Source organism: Apteryx rowi, unplaced genomic scaffold (assembly GCF_003343035.1).
Source record: "Apteryx rowi isolate R43461 unplaced genomic scaffold, aptRow1 scaffold_332, whole genome shotgun sequence".
Taxonomy (NCBI): Eukaryota; Metazoa; Chordata; class Aves; order Apterygiformes; family Apterygidae; genus Apteryx; species Apteryx rowi.
Genome location: NW_020449775.1, coordinates 408,851 through 427,006, shown reverse-complemented (window position 1 = coordinate 427,006; position 18,156 = coordinate 408,851). Strand labels below are relative to the sequence as shown.

Below are 18,156 nucleotides of genomic sequence, written 5' to 3'. Positions count from 1 at the left end.
CTGCACACTTTGCTATATACTTATTTAGTGGCTATATAGCATGTTGTACAGCTACGTGTCAACCAGATAAACAGAGTTCATAAAAGTCATGTATACACAACAAACCAGATGAATGACACTAAGCTTCTGTGGATGGTACAGAGATAAGAAAGGTATAAAAACCTAGATAAACAGACAAGAATAAAAGATACTACTGTATATCAAACTTATTTTTGTTTCCTCTTACGTGTTACCCCCAAAATTGTCCAATTCACAGCTCATTCTGTGTTCTTGCAAAGAATGTGCCTGATGTAAAGCCCTCTTGTATAGGCACCTCAGCGCAACATTTTAAAGTGTACTCCTAGGTAATTAATGCTTCAACATTAATTCTACTGTAATAACAGAAAAGAAAAATTGGCATTACCTGGCACTGGTTTTGGTACATTTTTAGATCCTCCTGGAGCTTTAGGTTTTCCTCTTCTAGCTTATTCCTGTTTATTGCTATTTCATTCACAGTTGCCTTTAGCTTTTCAATAACTAACTCATCCTTTTCACTTTTGGGCTGGCTGGAGGTAATTACCTCTTCCTGGTTTTGTTTCTTACTGTTTATTTGGAATTGATAATTCTGGGTCTGTTTCTAAAAAAGAAGAAAATCTTTGCAATTAACTTCAATAATTCTATGTGAATTTTAGGGCCAAACCATTGCTACTAAAATCATAAAGGTATTTCCATCCTCTTCACCACCATTTGCTCAGAAAATATGGCACAATTGGAATGGTTTGCATGCTACTTCTCCACTGGGTATTTCCTTTTTTTTGGCCTGAAGTTCCTTGCCCTTGTTGAGAAAGATACTTCAGAAACTTTCAAGTGTGCAGAATTTTTCAAGGGTTTTTCTCCTCTGCTGTATATTTCCCTAGTCCTTAATGCAAATTAGTCCTAAATGTGAAAAAGGTGACTATGATGACCTACTCAAAGCAGTTAACTATAAAAAAAATTATTTGAGAGAAATGTTTCTCTTTGATACATTGAGTTCAGTAAGAGTTGTGTATATATGCCTCAGGATAGATATTAACCTTTGACTAGAAAGCTAGTATTACATAGTTCATGTATAAACAGCACAGTTAGTTACTACAGTAACTGTACTTTGATATCATTATCCATAATCTTGGGGAAGAATTATTTCCACATTCATCATCTTTGGAAGCAACGTCACACACTTCCTTCAGTTCCTTCTACTAATTAAAAAATCCAAGAACCAAAGCTTCAGGAAATTGGTATTGGTGGTATTTGTCAATTCACAGGCACTGCAAAGAAACATAATTACTATAGTAACTGCTTTTGCTGTTTAGAAAATAATCCATATGGATTAATCTACTGGGAGATTAACAAACAGCAATAGTCTTCCAGAAGACTGAGAATTAGCTGAAAATATATTCTGCAAACCATAATCATGTCTAGAGTTCAAGCTGAGCAAGAAAATTTGTATTAAAAATAAACAGGGTGCCATATTTCATTAATGAGGACTGCAAAAAGGCATGCTTTAGACTGCTTTTAATATCATACTTTTTAAATCTACTGATGGCAGTGATGTGAACCTCAACAGAAAAATGTGGGTGACAATCTTGTGAATACTCCATTTTGACTTGTCCAATTGTATAATCAACTCAACATGCATCAGATTTGTCTAGTCAAAGCCTGACTTTTTTCATCAGATATATGTATGAAAATTCAGTAATTCCAATATAATACTTTTAGCATCTATAAACTAAACTTAACTGTCAGCCTTGGAGGCTCTGGATATGGATAAAGACTCTCATAGGAATGCTTAAGAAAGTGTTTCACTAGATTAAGACAAAATGAATTTAGGCCCAGTGGAAAAGGGGATTACCCGTCAGTGACATAACTGGATTCTCATTACTTCATTTTCGAGCTGTTTTGTGGACCAATGAATTTGTAAATTATTTATTTATTTTTTTTAGAGCAGGACAGTTCATCAAGAGACACATTACATCAATATTTTGTTCTGGACTGGAAGGAATTAAAAAATAAAAATATGCTATATATGCTATATAGATAAGTAAAAAGTAAATGGGCAATGAAAAAAGAATCACAAAGCCAACCAAGGACAATGACAAGAGGTCAGAAAATTCTGAATGGTAACTTGAAACCTGAAAAATATGAGCAAAAAGGAGTAAGTGATCCAACAAACATCTCCAGATTGAATTTGGAGCAGCATATAGAAATTTGTTCTTCACTATACATTACATTAATGTATATTTATGATCCTCAGAAAATGAGGTGTACCTTAGATTTGAGGAAACCTTATATTTGACCTTCTTAGTAGTAGCATGTACTGCTTACTTTATAAGATAGTTTTTATAACTTGTAATCACAGTTATTTGTACTGAAGACAATACAATGTTCTGACAAATATCTCCAGAGCATACTCAAAAAAAAAGCAAAAAGGAGCATGCATTCCTTTTTGTACTTATCTTTTTCAGAAATATTGTAATTTTCATTGTGATATTTATTCATATTACAGGAGAAAAATAAAATTCAAATAACTGTATGTATCAATAGATCTTTTAGTGCAGGTCTGCCTTACTTAAAAGCAATGTATCCGTGTTCGTTCTTCAGGTTCACTGTAAGGTTAGTGAGATTTAGATTTTTTTTTTTATTAAGTTAAAAAAACTTTCACTGAGCTAACAGCTTCTTAATTATAGTTTTCTCTCTAAAGCAGGAAGATAGGATTTGTACCTGAAATAAATTACATTTCTCTGAGAGTAATTTTTGTTGAGCATCTAAATAAACTAGATGATTTTGGTAGATGGTCCCCTTCTTATCCCATTCCCTCGATTTTGCTTCAAATTCCTGAAAGACAGCAAAAGAAGGTTACTAAATACAGGAAAAATTACTTTTTCCCTTAATCTAAATAAATTTGTAATTTGTATAGTTCTAAGAAAAATATAGTTCTGTAATTAATACATAGTCTTTCTGTAATCTTGGAAAGAAGAAAAAAAGAACAAGTATGTAAAATAGCCATCTTTCCCTTCCACCAAAAAAAATCCAGTCTTAAGGACTGCTGATCTAAACAAATTGGATATTAAACATAGTCACTGAATCAAAATGATAAAAATATTTTATATCACTTGCATTGTTGTAGATCTTAGGGACCTGATTCATTATGACGGTACACCATTTTTATTGGAGGGTAGTTCCCATGATTTTAAAGGAGTTATACCATTGTAAAGTAATCAGTAGGAAATCAAGCCCTTAATGTTCAGACAATCTAACTGCTTTTTTCCCTTTTTCTTGAACAAATGGGACAGCAGCTACAGTGAAAAAAAAATGTACTTCTTGCTCTCTTTTCAATTCCTGCTTCTGATTCTGAATTTTTTTACCTGAGTTACACAAAACTTAGTAGTTTTTTACCACGGTTACACAAAACTTGATAAACAAGTTCTATTATAATCATATTTCTCTAATAAAGTTTCTGTATTTGCATTTATATTTCTATTGATACTGTGTTTGATTTTGCTTTTAAATCATATTAGATTGTATATGTTCACAGCTAGACTTTGAAGACAGTATCCTACAAAATAAGTAGGAGGTAGAAGAACTCCATAGTTATTAGAGTTGTTGCTCTTTTGGACTGAGTGAAGAATTAGCAAAATAACAGTATACTGTTTTACACAGTTAAAATTAAAATGCTTTTTTAAGCTGCTCTAAGAACTTCCTTTTTCACAATGGAAATAATGTTGGTCCCCACAAGGTAGATGATTTTGTATAGCTATTCAAAACTCTGTGTTCCTTGAATTAAAAAAAACCAAGGTTTTATTTGCTGAAACCAAATCAAATGCTTTCCAGAATAGATTAATACAAATCTTTCCATAAAGCTTTCCTAATAATTGCTTTGGCATTTTAAACCAATAAAAATCTTCCTGTGTGATTAAAAATATGAAGATTCAGACTACTAAATGAGGAATGCAGGTTCAAGGCTTTACTAAAGCATTGCTGAGCTTAGTAGATTTTCAACACAGTAATTATTTTCTGAATACTAGAATTTGCTGAACATATTCCAAGCATTCATTTTTCATACTGCATAATTAATCAAATGATAGTATTGTGTTACATTATTTTCACATTTTAATCTTGAATAAGGTCATTCTCAAATTAGCTGGATCCAACAGTTTCACAGTTGTGATATATTTAGTCAATGACGGATGTATAACCCATTTATTATTTTTGTAGTAGCAGATGTTGACAGTTACGCTGAGGTCCAAAGTTTAGTAGATTTTCTGGTAAGGACTCTTATGTCTGGAGGGATAGGGATTATGATTCAATCCTGTCCTTAGCATCTTGTATTTTCCAGTTCCCCATTCAGTATGCTAGATCCTGTGGATTTTATTTTTAAGTGCCTTATCTTTCCTCACACACTACCTAGGGAATCTAGGTACTGAGGTCAAGGTTGTGCATTGCCTCAGGTACACAGGTGCTGACAAGATATGTGATATAACAATCAGTTTTCCAATCCTTAATCCTTTTTCTGTCTATCCCTACATGATCAAAGTTGCCCTGAAGTCTATAAAACTTGAAATAATACAGTATATACCATGTGACACCTACAATATCCTGCATATGCAAAAATTCTCATGCCTTAATAGATGATATAATCCAATATACATATATTCATCAGGGAGGAAGTAACACTTATTTATACTGTGTTTAACATACACTTATATACTTATTCATGAATCAGCTTCTATATTAACCGATAAAAATATTAAAAACACTTGGTTAAAGGACAGAAACCTGAATGTTAAATGATGTGCCTGTTATTGCCATGTACAGAATTTTTGTAGAATAATGAGAAATTTAAAATCTATGACTGTAAACCACAAATTAATTCTAAAGGCGTATTAAAATTAACATATAACAACAATGTAATCTTACCTCTAGTTTCTTGTTTAAATTGCTCAGTTCAAATGGCATCTCTAGGCCTTCCACACATTTTTCTCTACTTTGAACCTTTTTTTGTTTTAACTGGTGTAACTGTAGCTTTTCATAACTATGTATCAACTTCAAAAACTAAAAATGAAAGCAGACATAAGCATGCAGAATCCATCATGGATGACCACATGGCCAATCATTTCTCTAAACTAGACTTGGCAATTGCAGCTTAAATGTTCTAATTGTTTAACCAACGTAACAAGCACCAATTCAAAAAGTTAATTTCTTAGAGATGAGCAAGACCAAGCTCTTACATAAGTGTTACCTAACTGCTCATTTAAACACAGGTTCATTTGAGAACTATTTCATTTTTCTAATTTTTTTTATGGTTTTCACCCATACAGTCATTTCCTCTACTATGTTTATATGAACTGTTTTACACTTGTTTACTGCCATCTTGTGTTGATATTTTTAAAAGGTACTTCACTAGCCAGAATGAAGGATTATTGTTACAGCATTTTAAATTTATATGACTCTTTTTTATCGTGAAAATTGAAATGTTATGTACATGATGATTGTTTTCTTCTGGAATCATTAAGTACCAACCAGCGCCTGTGAGAATTAGACGGATACTGAATACTATTATGCATCTTCCCATGAAAACATGGCTTTAGAGTCAGAGGCAAAGAAAGGAAGGCACCAATGGAAGAAAATACAGCTGCAGAAAAATGGCCAGTCTGATGAAGTTAGCTGGGGACGCTAAAGGGGAAGGTGGACATTCACAGGTTTGATATAGCAGAAACACACATGGGCTGGTAGATAAATCTATATCTTGTTTTCAGCAAAAAGGAAGAGATGTTCTTGATAGCAGTTACTACATTGGAAAGCCAATGACAAGGATATTGTCAAAGAAAACACTAGAAATACGGTCTTGAGGAAAACTAACTGAAAGAACTTTGTGAAAAATGTTGACTAGAAAAGAAGCTTAGAGCTATGAATAGAGGTCACATCTCTTCTTGTTTTTTTTTTAAATGTAGGGATATATGCTGTATTACAGACTCTGAAATAACTAGGTCTGCATTAAAAAAAACCAAAAACCCTCTAACAGGAAATTGCTTGCCTAACCAAAAAACCTCCATAAAAGCTCTATTTTTGTTAACTGCTCAAGCTAACTACTGTCTGGAAAAGAAACTATTTCCACGGAAAAAAACAGAATCCTGTTGAACCAATACGGAACAAATAATTGTGGTCTATGCAGATAACAAAGATGGCCAAAAAGTTCCGTAAAAGATACAGAACAGAAACTGGAGCTGGAAAAACATCTGAAAACTTCCTAAAGTCGTGTGAGATGATTATGGGGTCAGCAGCTGAAACCTGTCCAAAGAGAATGAGAAATCTGTTTGAACTCCTCATACGGACTAGGAAAAGGAACTGAAAAGATGACCAGCAGATAGATTGTTATAGACCAGGTTTCACAAAATGAGTAGGTTCAGGAATAGCTTTGACCAACTTGGAATTTTCTAATAGAAATCCTGTAACAAGGACTTATGAGCCAAAAGATCACCTTCAGAAGGAAATCAAAGGTCCTGCAGACAAGCTGCCTGTATTTGAAATTGAACTTACCAGAGAACATAGTTAAGATGTAATATTTAAAATGGATCAGACTGTTTCAGCTTAAACAACATAGAACTCACTGTCTCTGGAAGAAAGGTGCCCTTTTTCAAATAACAGGAGTTTGGCTACTGCATATGTTATGGCCTATGTGAAATGCCTGGGAAGAGCAAAATCTAGATGAAGACAGGTATTACACTGGTTGTGCTAAAAAGGGTAGGAAATACAGGATCCAACACTGCAGCAAAACAGTCTAAAATGGAACAGAATGCCCCAAATGAGAAAATCAAGTTTGAAAATTAGACTCCTGTAACGTAATGAAATTTGGATACCTCTGACAGATTATAGTCTGCGCATTATTAAGACTAGTAACTAGACTAAAAGCTAAGAATCTTACCATTTAATTCTACATATTAATTTTAAAGGTAAGGTCCAAATTGTTCTATTTTCATGCTGTACATGTAAAGAAAAGATGAGGCATTTTAGTGTGTTTTTGGGTGGGATTCATCCAACTTTAGATTTCTGAAAGATAAGACATCTAAGCCTGAGCTACTCTGAATTAGAAATAGGTGCCTCCAACTGGGGATTCAGTTCATTTCAGCTCTCTTAAAAGCTTGTCATACAAAGAAATGATTTGTATTCTAGGGGTGTCYGTTTCCCTCCATTGACTTTAAAGGGAGCTGGAGGTAGCTCAGACTTGGACATCTAACTTTTAAATGCCTAAGTTAGGCACTTAGTTGCTAAAGTGCTCAGAGCAAGACTGAATTCTTGTTCCTTTGCTGAAAGATTTCTGTCATTTTCAAAATATGAATGGGCATAACTACTAACTGCTAATACAGAAGAAAAATTGAAGGAAGAACATAATGAAGGTGAACGTCTAAAGTTTTTGCTATTTAATCGTAACATAATATTGTATATTTGAATGAGTGCAGCAGAGTGGCCTAAGAGTTTCAAGCTACATATCAGGAATTATTTCACTAAAATAATAAAAATATAGGTTTTACTGCATTGACCACGCACATAATTAATACTATGGGACTGTTGCTCACTAAATAGCTGCCTTTCCAGTAGCAAAAGGTAAAAAGCACTGAGGATCACAGAAAGAGTATATCAGGGAGAAATTCTTCTGAGTAGCTCAAAGGCTGGTAGAAAAACAGTTGCCTTTTATATTTCTACCAAGATCAGGATGGAACAAAACTTGGGAGGGACTCTAAGAAACTATCCGCACAGAAAGATAAAATGCAACTGTGTGAATAGTAATGCTCACACCAAAGTTTGTGCAAAATTAAATTGTAGCTCTGGGGAATATACAGTGCAGAAGGAGGTATAACTTTCAAATGAGGACAAGAAAAAGAGCGACAAAGGAGAGAGGACAAAGATTAATAATAACAGTGAAGCTCCATATTTTAGATAGAGTTTGTGCAGCTGAGAATTGGGGACGTTAAACTCATCCTACATAAAAATAGCATCAAAGGCTGGAACCTTTAATAAAATAAATAGGATGACAGAAAGAAAAAGAAGTGTGTGGGAAATGTATGCTGGGAAAGTATGCATATTCTTAAGAGCCAGAAATCGTTTTGGATAAAGGCCAAAGGTAAGGAAGTTCAGGTGGTCTGAGCTGTAACTAAGAATGAAAAGCGTGGCCAGAAGGATTACCAGGTATATATAGAGGAGCTGGAAGGTTAGGGAGGGCCAGACTTTTAAAAAAACCTATGAAGAGAAAATACATAGTATTTGCTCATGGTGAGGATTTGCAGGGGAAAGTAACAACCTCAAAATCAAAAGCTTTATGAAAAATGACCTGGAGTTTCAATTTCAGAAAGAACAGTGGAATTCTTAGCAACAACACAAAACATAAAAATAGTGATTTTTAACATGAGATAAAAAGATCTAAAGTGTAAAAAAGTATCTCAGGGAATGTGATGAAGRATGACAAAAAAGAGATCTGCTATAATTTGGGGGATAGTTTTGCATTGCAAAAGGCACTTTACAACTTATACCTAAAATGTAACACCTTTTTTTAATTGTCTGATATTTAACTTCTCAATAATCATGCTAAGATGTAAATATCTTTTTTCTGTAATTTATCGTGTAAATTATAAAACAGCTTTTGTTTCTAGCTCTTTTCCCAAATGATTAAAAGTGTTAATTACATGCCAACTAAAACATTCTCAGCTTACTCACAAAGCTGTTTGCCAAACAGCATTCCATAATGAAATATAAACATATATTAAAAAAAARAAAGAAAACAAAACTTTAAAGATAAATTATACATTTGTGGTTTGATGGACTGTGGGTGATAAATGTTATCACCTCTGAAAGAAAATCATGATTTCCAGCTTAGGCAATCGAAGCCAATTCTACCATAAGTGTGATTGGACATCTGACTTGAAAAATTTTAATTATAAGACAAAATCTCCGGTAGCAGAAGCCAGCAAAGAAAACAGAAGAAGAACAAGAGAAAAAAACACAGACGTACAATTTTGTATGTTAACATGTTAAAATCTGAGAAACAGAATAGACAAAAATTCACTAAGACTTTAGATTCATGATTGGAGTGGAAAATAATGAAGAAACAAAAATACAGGCATGGAGTAAACATAGTTCATATAAAGCCAAAACAAATTTACAACATAAACATTCCAGGTTACTCTGCTTTTAAAACTATCTTCCCTTACATAAAGCTACCAAGCCATTTTAATGATCCCTATAAACCAGACAAACTAAAACCAGAAAAGTGTATGGCAATCAAGGACATGATGAGAATAGTTTGTCTCAAAATTCCTAATGGGCATCACAGTCTTATCATCATGAATCTAATTATCTGATTTATTCATTTCAGCAAGGTTTCAAGTTATTAGTCCACAGTCAAAAAATCAAATATCTGCCTTCAGGACAGTTGCCTGCATTGTCACAATCCATCCAAGAGTCCCGACATGTCAGTACAGAAATGATAGCCAGGTTGGAAGTTGCAGTCACCAGCAYTGGCATGACACAATTTACCTCTCCCAGATCCATAAAGGTGAATCTATTATATTATGCACATGGAAGATCTTTATACTGCAAACAGAAAATAATGAAACTGACATTTTTCTTACTTGAGATTTCAGTGCTTGAAGCTGAACCTCATAATTCTGAACCATTTCATATTTAGTCTTCTGTAAGCTTTCCAGTTTCTGTTGAAGTAGTCCCACCTACAGTTAGAATAAGCATTTAATTTTACCCTTTCTAAAGTGTTCAAAAATGCATAATTTTTGAAGCAGCCATTTGAAACTTCAAAAGAAGACTGTTGCATAAAAGATGAATGTTAAAAAAAAAATGTATTTATTTCTTTAATAATAAAACTGGACACCACAAACCTAGATTGTACTGACATCAAGTTTGGGATTTTAGAGTAAAAAATCTCTCTGCATGCTTATGTTATGATTTAATGATAACACTGTATGTCATGACAGACCCTTAAGTGAAAGCAGTTCTGGCCAAACTATATGAATGAATCACTGGCCACCAGTGTGAAAATTTTGCTGGAATGCCTTATGTAATCACATATATGACTTTCAACTACTTATGTACCAGTTACTGGGAGACCTTGTAGGCTCATTTCAGTTCCCTAAATGCAGTGCCATTTGAGATATATTGAGTTATCTGATGTTTTCACAGAGATCTGACAAATATGACAAGGAGCATACAGGAAATCTGTATTTTTCTGGAGAGGCAGCAGGAAGCCAGGTGGAATATTCTAAAATATTTCAGATAATACCTGTGTATAGGCAAATAAATTAAGGCTTTAAGGGCTGGCTAGATGAATTATTCTCTTGGCTTCTCTGACTGTAATGACTAAGGGCAGCTGAATTGAATTCTAAATTGCTTGTTAGGGTGACTTACATCATTTTCCAAACTCCCACTGACTATAATGGCAGTTTAGACACCTAGTTCACACACAGACACTTATGTGTAAACACCTAACTTTAGATGTCTTAAACTAGAGTTGAATGCCGTGCTAGAGCTCACTGATGTCTCTGAACAGCTCTAAGTGGTAATACAATACAAATTGCACTGTTAATAATAAAATTAACATATGAAGCCAGTGTAGCATGTAAAATGATAAAAAATGGGGACAAAAGGAATTACAAAGACAAACTTTGGTCTAACTTTTTGAACAGTGCATTTTCATTTTCAATTTCTGATGATGCTAGAAGTGTTGGCATTTAAAAAAAATTGAATTATCTTTTTATAACTAAACTGAGAATATTTGATCTAGATCCTAGGGAAATAAAACAAACATGGAACTTTCAATGGCATTTTTACTATCATTTTTCAGAACAGAATCACACTTTAAAACAAAACATTAAAGATAATTACTGACCTTTAAAACTGTGTTTGGTATTTTGACATGACAGAATGAACAGGACTACTTATAGAACATGTTATTAACTAACTCCCAGAATAAATACTTTCTTCATAGAATGTGATATTTTTAAGTACCTCTTGACCTTTTTGATCCAATTTACTTTGGGCATTTGCTAACTCTTGATCCCGGATATTCATCTTTGCCTCCAAAGCTTGCATCTTCCTTTCCCATTCCACTTTCTTGCTGTTTACCATGATATCAATTTGATGCATTAATTCCTGAAGTTCAGCTTCACATGGAGAAGCTCTAATAATATAAAAAAATACATATTTTTCTAATAAGTAAGAACACAGATTTTAATTTAGATTACTAAGATTTGTTTTTAATTATGACAGAAATACACAGTTTTCAACATCAGAAAAAAGATATGGAGAAGCTAAATGATACCTTCAAGTGTAGCTGGAATCCCACTTCTTCATTCTTAAGTTTGCCTGAAGTTAAAATCAGAATATTTAGGATATTCTGGATTTTTTGCCTAGTTTAAATGCTGTTTAATTACTCTTTCAGGGATGAGTTGCCAAATGAACATAAATTGAGTTGAAAGAATGTTGTAGTGGGGCCAAAGACTTCCAGGCCCACACCTCAAYGGCCAAGAGTAAGAGGAGCTGAACACTAAGTTGCACTTGGACACAGGACTTCCCACTAAGAGTACAGTAATAACGGAAGCAAGTTATTAAACAGCCAGCTTGAAAACCAGCAGTCATTCTTAACTGCTTGTTCAAATTTTACATTCTGATTTCGCATTCTCTTTGGTAAATGGATTTAAGTCACAAGACAATTTCTATAACATTAGTCTACCAGGAAGCATAGAAATGACTGCATTTTGAAAGAGAACTCATCTTTGGGGGACACTATGCTGGACTTAAATACAGATTGTGCATTATCTGCAACATAGTACCTTTTTTCCAAACTTCTGAGATTAAGTTTGGAATACATCCCTTACAGTATGACTTAACTGCCAATGATAGAATATGTTTTATATTGTTGCTTTCAGATCATGATATCTCATAAGTAGCAAAATAATGCATATATCACATAATCACAAATCACAGAATAGCTGAGGTTAGAAGGGACCTCTGGAGACCATCCAACCCCCCGCTCAAAGCACAGTCAACTAGAGCAGGTTACTTAGGACATTGTCCAGTCAGGTCTTGAATATCTCCTAAGGTAGAGACTCCACAGCCTCTCTGGGCAACCTGTTTCAGTGYTTGACCATCCTCACACTGAAAAACTTTCTTCTTAGGTTTAAACAGAATTTCTTATATTTCAGTTTGTGCCCATTGCCTCTTGTCCTATCACTGGGCAACATCGAGAAGAGTCTGGTTCCATCTTCTTTACCCCTCTCACCAGGTATTTAAACACACTGATAAGATCCCCCCTGAGCCTTCTCTTCTCCAGGATAAACAACCCAGCTCTCTCAACCTCCCTTTACATATATCAGATGTTCCAGGCACTTATCATCTTTGTGGCCCTTCACTGGACTTGATCCAGTATGCCCGTGTCCCTTGTACTGGGGAGCCCAGAACYGGACACAGCACTCCAGATGTGTGTGCTGAATAGAGGGAAAGGATCATCTCCCTTGACATGCTGGCAACACTCTTCCTAATGCAGTCCAGAATACTGTTGGCCTTTGCTGCAAGGGAGCAATGCTGGCTCATGCTCAATTTGCTGTCCACCAGGACTCCCAGGTTCTTTTCTGCGAAGCTGCTTTCCAGCTGGTCTGCACCCAGYCTGTCCTGGTGCATTGGATTATTCCTCCCTAGGTGCAGGACTTGGCAATCCACTTTGATGAACTGCATGAGGTTCTTCTCAGCCCATTTCTCCGGCCTCATTAATGAAGAGGTTAAACTATACTGACCCCAATATTGACCCCTAAGGCACACCACAGATGACTGGCCTCCAGATGGACTTTGTGCTGCTGGTCACAGTCCTGTAAGTCAAGAAGTTCAGCTGGTTTTCAGTTCACATAACTGTCTGCTTATCTATGCTGTATTTCACCAGTTTGTCAGTGAAGATATTATGGAAGACAGTGTAAAAAGCCCTGTTAAAGTTGAGATAAACAACATTCACTGCTCTCCCTTTGTCCACCAAGACAGTCACATCATTGTAGAAGGCTATAAGGTTGCTCAGGCATGATTTCGCTTTCATAAATCCATGTTGACTACTCCCAATCACCTTCTTATCCTTCATGGGTTTGGAGATGGTTTCTAGGATTATTTGCTCCACGATCTTCCCAGGGATTGAGGTGAGGCTGACTGGCCTGTAGTTCCTGGGTCCTCCTTCTTGCCCTTCTTGAAAACAGGCATGATGTTTTCTTTCTTCCAGTCATCAGAAACTTCTCCCAATCACCATGACCTTTCAAAAATTATTGAGAGTGACCTTGCAGTGACATTGGCCAGTCCTCTTAGCACTTGTGGGTGCACCCCATCAGGTTGCATGGATTTGTGTATGTCCAATTTGCTTAAATATTTCCTAACCTGATCCTTCTTCATGGAGGGTAAGTAAACCTTGCCCTAGACTTTCCCACTGGTTTCAGGGACATGGGATTGCCAAAAGCTCATCTTACCAGTAGTGACCAAGGCAAAGAAAGCATTCAATACCTTGGCCTTCTTGATGTTCTTTGCTACCAGGTCCCCATTCCCATTCAGCAGAAGATCCATATTTTCCCTAGCTTTCCTTTTGCTGCTAATGTACCTGTAGAAGCCCTTCTTGTTGCCCTTCATGTCCCTCACAAGATTCAAGTCCAGGTGGGCTTTGGCTTTCCTACCCACATCCCCGCACACTTGGACAGTGTCTCTATATTCCTGCCAGGTTATTTGTCCCTGCTTCCACCTCCTGTATGCTTCCTTTTCATGTTTGAGTTTTGTCAGGTTCTCCTTGTTCATCCATGCAGGCCTCCTGTCATCTTTGCTTAACTTCCTGCCTGTTGAGATGGACCATTTTTGACCTTGGAGGAGGTGATCCTCGAAAATCAACCTGGACCCTTTTTCTCTCCAGGACAGTCTCCTATGGGATTCTTCCAAGCAGATCCCTGAAGAGGCCAATGTTGGCTTTCCTGAAGTCCAGGATTGTAATCCTGTTTTTTTGCTTTTTTCTCTCCTCTCAGAATCCTGGACTCCACCATCTCATGGTAACTGTAGCCAAGGTTTCCCCCAGTCTTCACATCCTCAACCTGTTCCTCCTTGTTTGTGAATATGAGGTCCAACAGATCACCTCCCCTCATTGGTACCTCTATCACCTGTGTCAGGAAGTTGTCATCAATGAACTCCATAAACCTCCTGGATTGCTTGTGCCCTCCAGGAGATAGGGGCATATTTAAAGTCCCCCATGACGACCAGGGCCTGTAAACACGAGGCCCACCACAATGTCGTCTATGATGGTTTGTCCTCTAATCCTAACCCATAAACTCTTCACTTGCTCATGGTCTGTCCCTAGGCAGAGCACCATGCATTGCTGCTGCTCTCTCACAGAAAGGATAACTCCCCCTCCTCGCCTCCCCAGCTGTTCCTTCCTAAAGATCATGCATCGACTCATTGCAGCACTTCAGTGGTGTGAACTATTCCATCATGTCTCCATGATCGCAATGAGATCATAGCTCTGCAACCGCACACAGACCTCTAATTCCTCTCATTTATTCTCCATGCTGTGTGCATTAGTGTACCAGCACTTCAGAGAGACTCACAGCCGTGCTGATTTTGCAAAAAGGATATGAGAGCTTTCCCCATCATTTTGTCTGGTAGGCACTTCTTTGTTTATGATGGTACACTTGGAGTGGGCTGGTCATTTTTTCCCCTCCCTTGTCGTTTCTAATTTAAAGTTCTCATCATGAGGTTGGCCAATCTGTTGGCAAAGATGCTTTTGCCCCACTTAGTCAGGTGGATCCCATTTCTTCCAAGCAATCTTCAGTCCTCAGAGAGGGTCCCATGGCCGTAAAAAACAAAACCCTGTTTCCAAGGGTTAACCAGCCAAACCAGCTCTGCAACCAATTGTTGACCCACAGGATCCTCCACTCCTCCTCATGCCCATCATCCTCACCACAAGGATAGAGAAGAAAGTGACCCGGGCCCCCATGCCCTTGATGATTGATGCCAAAGCCATGTAGTCACACTTGATACTTTCCAGATCACTCCTGGCAGCATCATTGCTGCCTATGTGGAAGAGCAGCAGGGAGTAATAATCTGAGGGCCAGACAAGCCTCAGCAATCTTGCCACAACGTCCTGGATCTGAGCCCCTGGCAAGCAGCAAACCTCCCTAGACAAGAGGTCAGGTCGGCAGATGGGGGCGTCCATCTCCTGCAGCATGGAGTTGCCCACTACTATCATTCACGAATTCCTCCTGTTGCTCCTGTGTGGGTTACGTCTAGCTGGCTTGGGTGCCTCACTGGACAGAGCTTCCAGCTCCCCTTGTCAGCTGCCAGGGCACTGAATCTGGTCTATAATTGCTGGTCTTAAGGTGGAGCAAAATCCTTCCTGCTGGTGCCAGAAGTCACAAGCTTTCAGCCTTTGCCATCCTGGGAGTCTCCACTTCCCACCCCAACAGGCACAGACTCTGCCTGCCCCTTTGGTATATATAGTTAATGTAGGGCAGATCAGAAAGGCTATCAGAAATTTAAAGCTGTCGAAGTTGCCCCCTCAGTTATGTGGGAGCAGTATATTGATTAAAAAAAAAAAAAAAAAAAAACAAAAAGAAAACATTGCCTGGTTGCTTGGACAGTGTCAAACAATGTTAGTGTATATCATATAGCAGATATATACAATATATCTGAATTTAATTTGGAGCCTTCTGTATTCCATATAAATTCAAACTTTGTATTCTGGCATGAATATAGAAATAATTTGAATAAGAAAGATACCATTAGAGAATATTCATTGGTGTATACTACACCTAGGCAAGTAATTGCATAATTCTTTCTGCACTCCAAAATTTTTATTTGTGGAAATGACTATTTGACATCTAAATTATAAAGTTCTTTTAGGGTATATGAGATTTTTTTCCTTAGATATTTTGGAGATTTTATTGCCCACTTAAACATTTTAAGGAACGATAGCGTCCCTCAATCTGTAAGTATACAGTTGGCATTTCAGATTTTTAATGATTTCTTTAAAAGCCAAAAACTTTCTTGAATTCCTGGATCTATACAGGGTCAGCTTTCAGAGAAATATTCCAATTGGAAAAAGTAGTATTAAATCATAATTAAATAAAATTGTTTATTGATAAGTTCCTGAACATTTTATTTTTCTGACTTATTGCTTCTCATACACTTAGCCTAGGATTCTATGGCTTAAGCAAAAGATAAAGAAGACAATGCACATGCACACCTAACCCCTCTCTATAAAATAAAGAAGGGAAATTTAATTCCATCAGCACACAGCGCTGCTTTTGGACGAGTACAAAGAGCAGTTAGCCATTGAAGAAACTGGTTTTCTATGTCTATATGCCTACAAAGTTTCCATAAAACCTTAGGCTCATTGAGTCATATGGAAAAAAAAATCTGACACTGAGTGATTCCAAATAACCTACAAACATTATCTATTATTTGCTTATCTTTAAAAACTTCAATTTGATCTCATTTACTTAAATTGACATACCACATTAGAATTAACTAAGTCAATATTTTTGACAAAAACTTTTAACAGACTCACTCACTACCGTAATGCTTGTTTTTGTTATTTCTTGAAATAAAATGATGTTTATCAGTTTTTAGTACATCCAGAGCTCATAGTATTTGAGATATAGATAGTTTTATAATAGGTAACAAAAGTGGCATATATTTCACTAGAGTGAAGGAAAATCTTTTGCAGACTGTTTTTAACCAGTAGATATTATGCTGAAACTTTTGAGAAGTAGCATCTCTTTTATTTCACTTTCTGTAAACATCTACTTTTCACACATTTTTTTCCAGCAGCATGTTATCTGCATATCCCTTTTTCATGTGTTAACTGTTTGTTGATAAACTTTTTTCCACTTCTGTTTTTATGACTTTTTATTTTTTTACCTTTTTTTCTCCTGTTCTAGTTTTAACTGTTTTTATGATTTTTTTAAATAGGATATTCTATGTATAACTGACCCCAATACATGGCTTTATTACTTTTGTTAGAAGACCTCTCTTTACCTTATCTTTACCACATATTGAAAGGTTTTGAAATGTGTCATCTTTAGTCATTGCAATCTTATCTTGGCCAAGAAAAAGAAAATATTCTCATTTGGAATCCTCAGATTATTATTTGTTTGTAAGATCTGATCATGCCACTGTGAAAATTTCTGCAATCTTCCCTCTGCAATGATTTTGAGATTAGTGTATCTAATTACTGCTGTCTCTAAATGAAGGTACAAATGAATTACGTGATGCTTCTCCAGCATCAGCTCTTCTCTTATCTCAACAAATTATACTGCTAGTACACAGTTAGTTGTACACCTGCTTTCTCTTCACTTTTTTAATCTGTTGCAGTGACTATTCATTGTACAACTGATGTTCAGTCTAAATTTAATTTCCATTTTGTCATACTGTTGCATTATTTTCATGCCTTTTTTCTTTTTTTTGTTTTTGATTCGAGACCTGTATTGAATTTCCTGTTGATAAAAACAGCATTTTTATTCTTTCATAAATTTGTTAACTATACCTCCTTAAATTTAAACTGATGCAAAAAATGTATTGTAATCAATTACTTTTCATGATGATAAATTTAGCCTTTTAATAAACAAGTTTCTTCATATAAAAGTGTCTAAGAATACTGTGTCATTGTTTTGAGTTATGCCATGTTCTATTTTCCTCTTAAGGGTATTATTTAGCCCACTGAGATTTTCTTAAAAAGTAAATGTAATGGCCACTGATTATAGTTCTTTGATTTATAAAAGCATAAAAGTTATGTAGTCTCTTGACTGTTGATGGTACATAACTCTGCGTGGCAAATGCCTTTACGATTGCTAATCAGTGTGCAGTCATTCTAACRTTCCTATGAAGTGGTGGCTTGCAAAAATGTGCATAGCTATTTCCTTTAGTAATTCCTCTGTATTTTGTAGCTCCCTTTCCTCTCCCTGTGCCTTGGCCCAGAAATCAATTAATTTATGAAATAATTGCCTTAGAGATGGTCACCCAGGGACAAAAGACAGTGCAGCATCTACATAAGGTAATGACAGCCTACAAAAGGGTTAATGATAAAAACCATAGCGTGCCTGTAACCAGTTCATCCTTGGAAGTGTTGGG

The 18,156-nt window shown here is 36.0% G+C and overlaps 1 protein-coding gene across 1 annotated transcript in view; it reads right to left on the bottom strand.

The window, feature by feature from the left end:
* The window catches only part of DEUP1 (deuterosome assembly protein 1), a 39,517-nt gene extending 25,843 nt beyond the window's left edge, over nt 1–13,674 (bottom strand). Inside the window, exons 1-7 of the mRNA XM_026071895.1 lie at nt 13,518–13,674; nt 11,533–11,593; nt 11,026–11,197; nt 9,639–9,734; nt 4,933–5,067; nt 2,737–2,850; nt 404–616 (exon numbers count right to left, since the gene is read on the bottom strand). Coding sequence (XP_025927680.1) covers nt 404–616; nt 2,737–2,850; nt 4,933–5,067; nt 9,639–9,734; nt 11,026–11,197; nt 11,533–11,593; nt 13,518–13,674 — 948 coding nt within the window. The remainder of the gene's footprint in view (nt 1–403; nt 617–2,736; nt 2,851–4,932; nt 5,068–9,638; nt 9,735–11,025; nt 11,198–11,532; nt 11,594–13,517) is intronic.
* Nucleotides 13,675–18,156: the final 4,482 nt, after the last annotated feature.